General features: G+C 39.2%; 1 protein-coding gene across 1 annotated transcript in view; it reads right to left on the reverse strand.

Moving 5' to 3' along the window:
* Positions 1-479: 479 nt before the first annotated feature.
* The window catches only part of arid5b (AT-rich interaction domain 5B), a 114,340-nt gene continuing 100,980 nt past the window's right edge, over positions 480-13,839 (reverse strand). The window contains exons 9-10 of the mRNA XM_038300179.1: positions 3,843-4,053; positions 480-3,101 (exon numbers count right to left, since the gene is read on the reverse strand). Of these exons, the coding sequence (XP_038156107.1) occupies positions 1,062-3,101; positions 3,843-4,053 (2,251 nt within the window). The 3' untranslated portion in view covers positions 480-1,061. The remainder of the gene's footprint in view (positions 3,102-3,842; positions 4,054-13,839) is intronic.

The following is a 13,839-nucleotide window of genomic DNA, read 5'->3' on the forward strand; positions in this document are numbered from 1 at the left end:
TTCAGAAATGCCACAGCTGCTAACCTATTTAGTATATCTCTGTTAAGCAGCTGATTGCAGACTAATTGAGCAGACAGCCTGGCTCATTATGTTGCAGCTAGTTATAGACGTGTTAAACAACAAAGAGCAGAATGGAGAAAAGAAAAGGTGTTTTATGCAGTTAGCACAGAAACGTTCACATTTTCCTTTTGATTTGTATTAAAATCAGAAATTTGTTTAAAAAAGTTTTGCAGGTAAAGGGGGGCTTGCATCAAGTGGGTTAATTAGTGCTCATCAAATTATGCTTTTAACATGAATTGTCCTCCAGGTGTGCAGCAAAAGAACAAGTAAGTAGACTAGTTTCAGCTTTGATCCCTATTAATAGAATATGTTTTATTTGGGCATTTTAGGCAGAAGTAACGGCAATCAATAGACACTTCTGGTCAGGGTTTTTAGGTGTATTTTTTGACACATCATTAAAGTCTCCAATACTGAGAAATCAACTTATAGTGTACATTTTTGCTTTATTTTAGCATAAATGCGATGGTATTGTTACATACGCCACTCATTCTTCAAGAATCATACACCAACCCATGCCTGTTGCAGTTGTGAACTCATACACTAAGGTTTTTAAAAGAGTTTTGCATTTCATTGCCATCTTTCTTGTAGTGTTTTTAAGCAACAAAGTTTAGCCCTCAGACGCAGTAAACAAATGGCTTTTCTCTGCTTCCCTCAACTTCTGACCTTCCAGAGCAACAAACCTGACTAGCGGTCACTGAGAGCGACTAACTGATCTGTGAGCATATGCACACACGAGCATTGTGCAAATAGGGTTACAAAAGCAACAAAAAGATACAGTAAGTGGTGATAAAAAAAAGAACAGTGCAAAGAATATAAACAAAGGCATACACAGGTAAAAAAAAAAAAAAAAATGGAATTTGCAGTCTGAATGATGGATTTATCAGTTTGTCGTCAGCAAAAGTTTTGATCCGTGCTTTTGCATCAATTGAGCCACAATGTGAACAGAAATAAATCGACAGTTTAAACAAAGAGAGTGGAGAAAAAGAAGGGTGTTATCTCCCTCAAAGTCTGGTGCTGGGGTGTACCGACGACAGCTGAGGCGGTGGGAGGGTCGAGAGAGGGTAGAGGTGGTGCAACAGCTCTCCGTACAGTGCTGCCCCACCTGGGTACCTGTAGAGGTGGTGGGGGCTGGGGCTGGAGGCTAACAGCTGCCTGTGGAGCATCATGGAGTGGATGGTGAAGGGGGGCATAAGGGGGGAAACAGCTGACTGGCTTTTCAGGTATTGCAGGCCTGGGTGCTGCTGAAGCCTGTCCTGAGCGCCTGGTGAAACCAGAGTGCCATGTGGGTAAATCCCAGCATAGAGTGGCGCGGTGTGGGGTGGTGGGAAAGTGGTCGCAGAGTGACCCTCAGGGAGATGATTGTTGAGGTGAATGGCGTGGGCTGGCTCAGCTGGTTTCAGCTCCTCGGGGTCACTCCGTCGGACCGTGCTTGCGGGATGAATCGGCGTCACCACTCGTACTTTCCTTTCTGGGGCGTCTTCGCTCTCTGCTTCTGCCAGACTCCGCTTACTAGGTCGAATAGGACTGTTGAGGGGCAGGTCACCTGACGTTTTGGGGCTGGGAAATGTCTGAGAAGAATCTTGTGAGCTTTGTTTGGGGCTAGAGATTGTCATTGGCGAGACTCGACACGCCTTAGGATGGGATTCCAAACCGTGGTGCATGATGGGATAGGAGAGACTACAGAAAGGTGGCTTGGAAAAGGACGAAGCCCTATGAGATAAAGGTTTAGAAATAGAAAAGTCTCTGGGTTCGTCTTCAGACTCTCCATTCTCCCCCTGTGTCTGAGTCCTGTCATTGTAGTGAGATCTGTATGCCAAGCCTTCTTGCTCCAGACCAACACAAACAAAGCTTTGGCCGCCCTCGCACTCCCTGCTGTAGTGCTCTCTCCGTTCTCCACCAGCAAAGCTAGCCATCCTGTCTTGGCTCAGGCAGCTCTCAGTTTGTCTGTACAAGCTGTGAAGATGAGGTGATGAATAGCAGTCCACTGTATAGCTCCTGGACTGAGCGACTGGACCTTGGAGGATTTTGTCCCCAGTGGTCTCTGTACTGTCCTGGGTTTGGGCTCGGGGCAGGTAAGGTTGCCATGGCACGCTTGCATGAGGTTGAGCCTGATGGCTCGTCCGGCTGTAGGAATCTGACATCTCAGCAGCAGATTTTCTCTCTGGCTGCCCCCCGGGGGTCTGTTGGTGAGCTTTGCTGCTCTGTGCGTGCTGGATCACTGATGGCCGGAATATGGGTGAGACTTCAGGGATACTGTCTGACGTGCTCTTGTACCTTTGTCCCACCACCTCTTCGTCAGTCTTTCTTTGCTCCTTCTCTCGATCACCTCGAGGAAGCGAGGACATAGCTGTGGGAGGTGGAGACTGAAGAGAAGAAAAGGAGTAAGGGTTGGACTCACACACCTGGGAGAGGAGCTTCTTTTTGGCCAAAGGGGACATGACCCCCTGGTTGGCTTTGCAGTAGGCAGCTGTCTGTCCTGTGCCCTGGGTTGACTCCTTCTTAATCGCCACATAGTCGTCCTTGTCCGCATTAGAATCTGTACTCAAGTCAATACAATGTCCATCCACCTGCTTACTCAAGTCAATACACTGTCCATCCACCTGCTTACACATGGGCAGCACCTTCCCCACTCTCCCACCGTGGTTCTCAATGCAGTCTTTGACCTTGGAGAAGTGCTCAGGCAGAGCGACATGTCCAGCAGCTTTATTCTGATCCCAGCGGTGAAACAGGTATGAATTTTTTGGAATGAAATGCCCTTCGGTTTGCTGTTCGCCTGCAAGCTTCGCTTGGAGCACCTCGCTGATTTGCCTCCACTCGGGTTGTGAAGAAGGTCCTGTGTGAAGGGGGAAACCAACGTGTGGGGGTCTGCAGTCAGATTCTTTGGGGCAGAGCGAGGATGGCTGCTCCACTCCCAACGACTCCTCCTCCTTCAGGGTGACATGTAACTCTTCCTCCTCTATTACAATCGGCTCATCTTGAAGAGACGGGTCATTTTTTATGGCTGATGAAATCTCATAGTTGTCTTCTTTCACCTTTGACTCCTGCATGTGGGAAAATGTATGTTAACACCTTTAAATACTATCTAATAATCCAAAATAAAAATTATAGAAAAGACTCAATACACAGGGTTGCTATGAAGTCTTCAAAATTACATAATTGAGTTTCCTTATCAAGGTTTAAAAAAAATTGATTTACTGAAGCTAAGCTAAGTAACTATCAAATGCAATCGTTTTTACTTTGATTCTTTAGTGATTGATTCTTTAGTCTGGCATGTTTTATGTTTGACTCCCTTAACTTTAACAGTATATGCTTAACAATTTAAGTGTTTACTTTCTGAATGAATAAATGGTCATTCAAGTCAGGGTTATAATTCTATGTGTTTTATCCATAGACTGCTTTAAATCTTGGTGAAAATTTACTTGTTTCCTTTAAACCAGGGCTAAAATGCTTAATAAAGGGTAAAGATTAGAATTTTTTAGCTATCATAACAAAATGAAACTTCCAAAAGTCAGAAACTGCTTTCGAGAGTTTGTATTTAGTCTGTGGTGTTCAATCAATGTATCATATTTGATAAATCCAAGGATTCAACTTTTTTTAAAGGAAAGCCAATTTTCATTGCAAGGGTGCTAATGCATTAGCGGTACTTAAATTTTTTTTTTTTTACTTTTAACTGCTACCTAAAGACTTTCTAGAAAGATAAACAGCAATATGTCATAGTGGGAGTACTGATAGTACATTACAGGTGGAATTTTGTGATATAAAATGTGTAAGGTAATGCTGACCTGTGTTTGTTCTTGTTTCACCTCTCCTCTCTCCTTTTTACTGCTTAGCTTAGGATGACTGGGGCCCTTCAGTTTCTTGGGCCCTACTACTTTCACTTTGGCTCCGGCTCCAGACGCCTTCTCTTGGCTGCTCTCCTGCTTCCTGGGTTTGGTCAGTGGGAGGGGCTTGTCCTGTTCACCTTTAAGGTGCCTCTCGTATGGAAGGAGGAGCCTGTAAAAGAATTCAGGAGAAATTATAAAATGTTTCATCCCACATTTATAGACTGTAGTTAATATACTAGATTGTAGTTTATAAATGATGTCCCCAAATTGACAAAAGGTTATAAAACTGGACTAAATGTGATAGCTAATTTAACTAAAACACAATCAAAAGCTTTTGAAGTTTGTAACATGTGGACAAGGCACCAACCATTTTATTATGAGAAGTTTATTACACACCAACAATAGCGGTGCATAATCATGAAATGGATCGTGTTTTTGATGTTTGATAAATAAATCTGAAAAGAGAGACACTTTTGTGTTTACCTCATCTTAACTATGATTACTTTAAAACAAATCTAGCAACTGATAAAGTAGTAAATGAAGTCTTTCTGCATGTAATTGCACAGCACGTATAAAAAGTTGGAGATTATTTTAGCAGGTCATAAAACCATATGATAATCTTTTCATTACACTTTTTAACCAATAATCCTGAAGCTAGTAAGACTTGACTGTTCATTTAAAGGGATGCCTTTAGGACAGAGTGAAAACAAGAAATCCCTTTAGAGGTACTCCATGCATCAACCTGATATGAACCATGATGGGGACAGCATCGTGCTCTAAGGAAGCCCTTTTTCATCCAGAAACAGGGAAGCTGGCTAGAGTTTACTGGATAATGGATAAAGTTAAATGCAGGGAAACCTGTTATATATGGGGTACCATTTGTGAAGTTACACAGTCAAAAATAAAGAGCAATATTTTTGATTATTTAGCATAATGTGAGAGAAAATAAGGGGACTTTTTTTTCCAAGTCAAATTTTCACTACGTCTTTATACATCTATAAATCTCAAAGCTCCAGCTAAATATCTTTTTGGCAAGCTAAATATTTGTTTTTCCAAATTAAATATTTATTTGGTTAACTAAATATAGTTGAAAGAAATGTTTTAACAATCCATACACACACATACATACATATATATACTGTATGTATATATATATGTATATATATATATATATATATATATATATATATATATATATATATATATATATATATATATATATATATATATATATATATATATATATATATACACTCAACAATAACTTATTTTGATAAACATTATGACATGTTAATATAAATGAAGAGCAAAAAACGTGTCTTTTTTTTTCTACTGAACAGCTATAAGCTACAAAAATAGTAAAATAGTAGTTCTGCATGGCAGCACTACTAATTCACTGCTACTAAAATAAAGCTCTTTAAAGCACAGCGAAGAAAAAAAAAAAGCATAACCGAAAAAACAGCTGCAAGCTTGTGGTGCATTATACAGCTTGTTTTAAAACCTGCTTGTTTTAATACCTGGAAAACATTAACAGTCCTATTGTAATTAAGCTGGGCTAAGGGGAAATCCAGACTCAGATTGGAGCCAGTATGTGTTTGTGTTTCTGTGTGTGTGAAAGAGAGAGAGAGAGAGAATGTGAATAATGAGTTATCCCCTGCTGAGAAAGATCACATTTGGTATTACTTCGACCTCGAAGGAACAGAATGTGAGTGTGGGTGTGTAAAGTTATTGCGGCTGGAAATGAAAAGAAGAAGAAAATAACAGCGAGGATAGTAATCAAATGTTTAAAGAAAGCTCGCAGCACTTAATATCTCCTTCAGCATGCTAAAATGATTAGAGACAGAAGTCCTTAAATTAGCTTCAACGATGAAAATTTTTTTAGATGGAAGCAATATGCTTAGGGTACTTAAGACATACAATAGCTTTGTGCGCTCATGTTTAATCTAATTCATACTAAATGACACTAAACATTATGAAGGATAAACATTTAACATAATCTAAATGTGGTTATTCCTCCTTTAAAGTATTCCTAAGTCAAATTTCCATATGTCATGTAATAAATAGGAACATGAGGATCTGGATAACAACACCCATGTGTAAAGCACAGACATGAAAAAGCAGCAGGGGAAACTTTTCGACTTTTATTGCTCCGGGAACAAAATGGAAGTTGGCACAGAACCAGAAAAAAGAAACACTGCAGAAGAACAAACTGAGAGAGCTGAACAGCTAGGATGCTATAAAACATCAGTGAAAAAAAAGAAAAGAAAAAAAAGAGAAAATCTTAATTAAAAAAAACCTCATGTCACGTTTTATGGAATAATCTATGAAAGTCAGACAGGAAGAAGACTTCTTTCATTCTCGAGGAAGAGAATAAGCCCTTGTCATTTAACAGCAAGAGACTTTTGCACTATTCCTTTTAAGGGACATGGCAGTAAAACAAACAATGAATCAAGCACTGTTTCGCCTCCTCTTCGAATCAGAAATAAAGAAAAAGCCTTAGAGACTTCAAGAGGCTCTGTGGGATTTTATTTTGGATTTGTTTTGTTGTTTTTTTTTTCCTCCTCCAAACAAAAGTGCTGGCAGTGAAAGCGGTGAAACTACATTTCATACAGCTGGTCTGGCACCAGGCCCCAGGCCAAGAAAGGAAATGTACTATTAAATGTGACTTATTGGAGAGACAGAGAGCAAAAAAGGTTGTGGAAGAGAAGAGAGGAGACAAACAGAAAAGGGAACAGAGGGAAAAGGGGGAGTAAAAGGGAGGAGGAGGATGGGTGAAGGCATGTTAATGAGAAATAAAGATTAGTGTGACGAAATCCTGGAAAACACTTCTAGTCTACTTTACTCACAAGTGGATAAACTAGTCTCATGCTTTCTAGACTTAATATAATACTACTCAGAAGGTGCAACCTATAATAAAGTTGAATAAAGAAAACTACAACTTTTCTTGGATCCAGCCAAAGAAGTAAAGGAAGTCTATGAAGTGTATATATAACTGGGTCCATTGTTAACAATCTGCATAATCTGTGGGAAAGAGATGGCTGTCTTGGCTCGGGTCAACTTTAAAGAATGTCAATAAGGCTGTTTGTGGGTGGGGGTGAGGGGGGCTGATGTAAGAACTGATCCAGGGGAAATTACCGGAGCCTTTAAATAGTTTCAAATGGAAAATCTATGTTGTAAATTTAGCCAGAAAAAGGAGCCACAGAAAGTTCCTGCCATTGTCGCAAGTATTTTCTGGCTAACAAAAATGGAGAAATCTGGTTTGTAACAGGACTCGTATAGAAGAATCTGCAGTCTGTTTAACAACAATTGGAATCACCTGATCCTCCCTTTAATTTAATTTAATATGGCATCAAACATGGAAATTAGAGACTTTTTTTTTTTAACCACCATTGAAAGCTTTGAATGTAATACCTCCCCCCATTTTCTGTTTGGTATCTGATTCAATTAAGACTAACATCTGAACCTCACAAGTGCCACAATCTAATAACCAAGTAATTGAATTATTTCAAATGTATATGTTTTACATTTATTCTGATAATTTTGAATAGAAACATAATAAAAGTACTAAGATACTTGAAATTTGTGTAGTTATTCGCATATGTAGGGTAACATAAAGTACTTTCTACTTATCAAATAGACAAAATTAGTTAATAAACATCTGCAGCGTGCAGCCAAGAATAGTGCATTTTTATTAATAAACGACTCACTTTAGTAATTAAATATTAATTTAACTGTTTCTTAAAGTGTAGCACGTTTGGATTCCCATATACCTCGCTTTTTAAATATCTATTCAATCAAAAAATTAGCAAAAAACAAATAAATCAAACTATTAGGGCTTAATACAGCCCTCAGTGTGACAGATTGGAGTACTTTCAAGCTTTTCACATATAACTCAGTCATGATTGTGCAACATGATATAATAAGTGCTTGTGATACAAGACCACTGTGAGTAGCAATTTCCTCCAAGGCAGAGAGCTTGGCAGCCGGTGAAGAAGCTGTGGGATCTAGATGTAGTTAACAATTGGAGCCACTTGGGGGCGTACGGCGCCCTGACGAATTGCAGGAAAGAATTCATCAGCGCCAGGAGGGGTAACTATTTTTATGAGGTCAATAAATGCTTAACTTTGCCTCCTGCCAATTTATTACCTGGTTGTTATTTAAGAAGCTTTTTTTTTCTCACGTCGAAGCAAATAAAATGTTCAGCGAGAAACTTGAAAAAGAACAAAGCTTATGTAATTTAGATATTAAAGAATATTGTTCATATACATGTAATCCATTACATCAGGTTAATCACAAACTGTGCAGTTCATCAAAACGCAACTGTCAGCAAAGGAGATCAGGATTGTTGAAATAATAGATTACACATACACACATACCCCCCCGCAAAAAGACAACTTGGCAAAAACAAGGTGACTTTACCAGCAATGTGCTGCTCTCATCTAAGTTTTGTGTTACAGGAACAAGCTGTGCGCTAAAATCCAAGAAATACCCAAGTCACCAAATAAGTGGAAAAAGGCTGCAGGCTGTTCCATTTCAACAATTTTCCCTCCCATCCAAGCTGAAATTAATTTTAGCTGGTGTTGTGTTAAGATCACAAGAGCTACTTCATGCATTAAAAAAGGGAGGGGGTAAAGAAACTATTTAAAGAGCTGCTAGACCAGCCCCGGGGGCTCTGAGAAAGACTCTGAGGAAAGAAAATAACTACGTTTTTATGAGCCTGTGAGGACACAAGAGTTATACAAAAAAAAAAAGAAGTCACTTTCTAGTTAAACATGAAAGCAACAAGAAAACAAACTGTTTCAGAGAAAGAGTGGGGGGAGATAAACAGACATTGTATCTGCTCCCTCTGCTCTGGATTCATGCCTTGGAGCTCCTCTTTTGTCTCGGAGCCAAACCACTCGAGGTGACCCTCATTCATGCGGTTAAAACAGGAGGGCAGCCCAGGAATGTATGAAAACTTAAGTCCTTTGTCAAGTCTGAAAATACCAGATTTAAAATGACCTCTACTGTTCCCCTGGGGTTCGCTCTCATTAGCTGTGGCTGCGGCAGTATGCAGTAAATGCTCGCCCTGGCAGGTGTGAGCCCAGAGCACCAAGTGTGTCAAATAAATGTCCACTACTCTGCATAAAGGAACACTTTCAGTAATTCAACTATTACAGCCCAGTAATGAACAGAACCTGTCTCCTTTTGCTCTTTAAAGTGGACTTAGAATTATCTGGAATGCTGTAAATTTAACTTGCTGCACTGAACTAGATTTTAATCTCAGCGGACTTCTCACAGATTGGTACAATAAGTCATTTCTCTTTGCCAATAGGGACTCAAAATCAAAACAGACCACTTGATGCAATTCCACTAAAAGCTCATTGAAGTATTTTTCATACATAAAACATCAAGGTCTAATACATTTTTTTTTGTTGTCAAAACTCCAGAGTTCCCTGTCCTTTTTAAAGTATTAACAGAGAAGTTCACTGTATATTCATGGCAGACATTCCTCCCATAATCAGGCTTTAGATGTAGACCCTGAATAACTGTTGATAGATGGATTTAGGAGCAGATAAAAGGATAAACCTTTTATGTAAAACACAGGGAAATAGATTTACATACTTGTCAAAGCAGAAAAAAAATACTTAAAAGTAAAAGCAGGAAATTTTTAAAAGTTTTGCTAAAATGGGCAGCCTAGGAAGACATGGCCAAGTGTGGGGATGAGCAGAGGGGTTAAGTAAGGTACAGTAGTGGCCAAAACAAGGGACAGTGACAATAAATTGGATGTGATGAAATCATCTAAAAAAAATAAAACACTGTAGCCTACTGACTAAAAACTAATATTGGGGAGTGGCTGTCTAGTGGTTAGGACATAGAGCTTGGAATCATGAGGTTCTGAGATCGAGCCCAAAACCCACAGACTGCCACTCTAGGTCCCTGAGCAAGACCCTTAACCCCAAACTGCTCCCTAGGCACCGCACAATGGCAGCCCACTGCTCCCAAAGGGGATGGGTTGAATGCAGAGGTAAATTTCCTCAATGTGAGATCAATAAAGTTAAATTATTAGTATTATTAAAACACCAGCGATACAAGCTCTTGATCATAAGATTGGTGGTAAGGCAAGTTCTACTTTTACTCAGAGGTCAGAATACTGCTTACGTCATTGCCATGGTTGCAGCAATGGTTGTAGTGGCAACAATGTGTGTCCACATAACTGCTATTGAGTTTAATCGACCGTGCAGATGCGTAATCAATTTAGATAGTGTACGTACAAAGCTATGTAGACATGTACAGTCTTCAACAAGATTTTCTTTTTTGGGCCAAATATTGCAAAATTAAGAACATTTACATGAAATGTACAAAGTGACATAAAAAGAGCACCTTTAAATGTATTATGGAGGATTTTCTTGAATTTTTAAAATAACCAGCCCTCTCCACTTTAGAAAAAAAATGCACATGCACAACCCTGTACCTGCTCCCGAGAAGTATTAAACACGTGAGAGAGCCAATTTCTCCTCGTGCATGCTCTGTTTAAATGTTGCTGTTCTTATAGCTCATACAAGCTTACTGTGCTCGAATGTCCGCCATAACCCCTATATCCCTCAATCACTATATAGAGCGGGGACTTTATAGTGGATAGCAAACTTCGTTAAACAATCGTTCCTAAGTATGATCGATACTTTTTTCTCCCCGTTGGTCACGTAACTCCTCCTCCACTGTGCGGTGCCTTCGCCATCTTTGTTATTAGTCATCAACTATGGTGACAGCTGGCTGCTGTGACAAAGAATCCCATAATTCCATATTATGGAAAAGCATTCTGGAATATATGTGTCTCTTCTGAGGCCTTTCGTTTCTTCTCATACACTTTGTAGACACTTTTCTCTTACGACCCTCGGCCATTTTCAACTAACCAAATATATACGCCTGAAAGTCCGCATGCGCAGAAAATAGAGCTAATAGGACGAGCACGTAGGACGGCCTTACATAAACATATCACCAGAATGATTGAAAATTATGGAGGACCACTTATTTAGATGATCCACCCTGAAATAAAAGATTGTCCCTTTTTAAGGGATGTTAATATGAGACAAAAAAAAGTTAGTTTGGGGTTCAGCTACTATTTACATCAAGTACCACAGAAAGAATAAAGAATAAGCATTGCTTTGTTTGTGTTCCATCTGTAGATGAGGTCCAGATTTACATCTAGTGAGAATCAGAGATAAAAAAACAAAAAATGGCTAGGCATTTGAGCCACACATGTTGAGACACTGTTTATAGTGTTAAGGAATGCTGACAGCCTGCACACAACTAAATTGTCTACAACTTTTCCCTCTCTCTCCTTTTTGCAGAAATGTACTCATTTCCAAGGACACGTTTTCGCTTGTTTAATGAAACCCATCACTGTTGCTGCCTGTCTCCTCCTGCTTGCAACCAAGAGGACATGAAAGCGATACTCTCACAACACTGCAATCCAACCGTCGCTCTCTGCTTTTACCAGAATAATTGATATCTGAATTGAAGCTGCTGCATTAAAAGAAAAAAAGGCAAGCCAGAGTGTAATGGAGCACATTTGATGCATCTGGAATACAGTGAGGGATATAAAGATGGAGTGAAGGAAAATGAAATCTGCAGTCTGGTTCTGTTACAAATGTTTTAGGACTGACTCAAGGTTTTCTAACAATGTATTTTTAAATGTGGAGAGCCGCTTTAGCGAATTGCGTAGGAACATCGATAGCAAGAGGCTTGAATAAAGGCTGAATCAATAAAACATCTAGTCTACTAAAATTGGAACAAGCTTGCATCTGTCTTGAAAAGAAACACATATCTGCATGATCTGAGCAGGGGAATATTTCACACGCTTCGGTCCCCGTACGAAAAGCACATCTGGCGAATGCCTCGTGCTTTTAAGACGAAATGATTTCATCCAAAAAATCCCTCTCATCTGCTCGCTGTGCTGTTGCTCAAAAACCTCCGAGTTTTTTAAATAGCAAATTATTCTAAATTGCTTCTCAGTTGCCATGGATACACCCCCTACCACCACCACCTCCATCTCCACCCCTGATGCCAACCCTGTTGTGCAATTACATTAGAGTGCCAAGGCATGGCGAGGTATTAAAAATCTGTAACTGGCAGAAAAGAAATGGAGATAGTGGAATGCAATGTTTCTGTAACAAGAGATCACGAAGGAAACCGGGAAGATTAAATATGTAGGAGCTTTTAAAAGGCGCTGACCTGTATAATGAAAGAAACAGCATGAAGTGCAAGGCGGGGAGGGGGGGGGGACAAAGAGAGAAAATGGCACAGCACAGAAGCAAAAGGCAGTCTATTTCAAGGTTATTGATGCCATCTTTTTCATGACCTCATTTTTAATTCACAGCACTGGGCCCTGACAGCTAATCTCGGGAAACAGTTTAAATAAATATCATTAAAGCTTCCCAGTAGCTGCAGTTGCAGACCTTGGCTTGGACATTTCTACATTGATTTTCTTTTTTTGCCCCCCTCCCTCCTGCGTCCTAATGAACGGCACACTGCGGCTAAACAACAGTAACTTTGAAAATGACAATTAACTGAGGTTATCTCCCGCTCAATTCCAGCAATGCAACTCAATTTCTGCTGGTGATTACTGGCTGCTCCTGGACGGCATAAATATAGTGATTATGCCCTTGGCTCCATCTTTCACAATAACATCTCCTAGGAAACCATTTCATGTGATTTTACCATTAGGGCTGTAAAGGGATAATGTGTGTAATTTTAAATGGGAACTGAATGCTTGTGGATTCTTGTGGAGTCTTTAACCCAAATAACACCAAGACAGCCAAGAATATCCCCTTAATTGAAGCCAATTACATCCTGAAATATTGTTTCTTTTTCCATCTCTACTAGGCAGAGGATTTAATTCTCTCCTCCTCAAACTTCACACTTTAAAGTGAGACCTAAAATTATTGCAATTGTGGGGGAAGAGTGGTTTTGACCCCAAATAAGTCTTTCATAGCCTTTAAAAAAAAAAACTAAACAGGTTTAAGATTTATTAAACATTTACAGTAGCAAGTCAGTTTATTTGCTACACTTGCTTGATTGCTTCAAGAGAACAGAAAATTTCCCAGGTACATCACAGCACCTCAGTGTATTGAGGCAGCTGGAAGCATTGAGGCATCGCAGTAGGAAAAAAAAGGAGATCTGTAAAGAACAGGAAACAGATAGCAGAACGGTAAAACATAACCATATCTATCGGTCCGTCCATAGAGATAACATTATTATTATTATTATTGTTTATTATTATCTACAAAACCAAGAACAATGATAAAAAAAATAAAAATAATATGTTTTTATCACCTGTTTACTGTTATTAACTGAACATTAAGTTGCTATCCTAAAAGATTATGCTTTCTTGTCCATGTTTAAGTAATTACAAGGAAACATGCACATTATTAGACCATGCATTTGCTAATAATGAAGAGTGGAGCTGCTGTTATGTTAATTTTTAGCTGACATATACCTAAAAAATATTTAGATGTTTGTCAAAGAACAGGAGACAGGCTTCTAGAGTAGTACAGTTCAGACAGACTCATTACAATTGGAAAGCTGATTAGCTAAGCATTCAACAAGTCTCAGATCTCACCTCAGCACCTACCGTGTTAAATCACACAGACCTAGAGAATTTTAAGCATTGCGTCAAAACACACCTTTTAACACATCCTGGGTTGATTTCAGACTTATTTTAGAGGTCTAAATCCTAAGTTTTCCTTTTTTTAATCTCTTAACACTCAAACTCAACATACATTTCAATTATCATCAAATGCTTATTTCTAAAAGAGGAGCATAACCACATACATCCATTAGTCCAGAACTCGTATTCTTTATATGTTAGGGTTTTATTGCCATTATGGGAAAATGTATCACTTATTTTTACAATCACTTACTGTCTGTTTACTATATGCTTTGGAAATATAGCCAGTGTTACTAACTCCACCGC

This window comes from Cyprinodon tularosa, unplaced genomic scaffold, assembly GCF_016077235.1.
Source record: "Cyprinodon tularosa strain WSP-4 unplaced genomic scaffold, ASM1607723v1 ctg441, whole genome shotgun sequence".
NCBI lineage: Eukaryota > Metazoa > Chordata > Actinopteri > Cyprinodontiformes > Cyprinodontidae > Cyprinodon > Cyprinodon tularosa.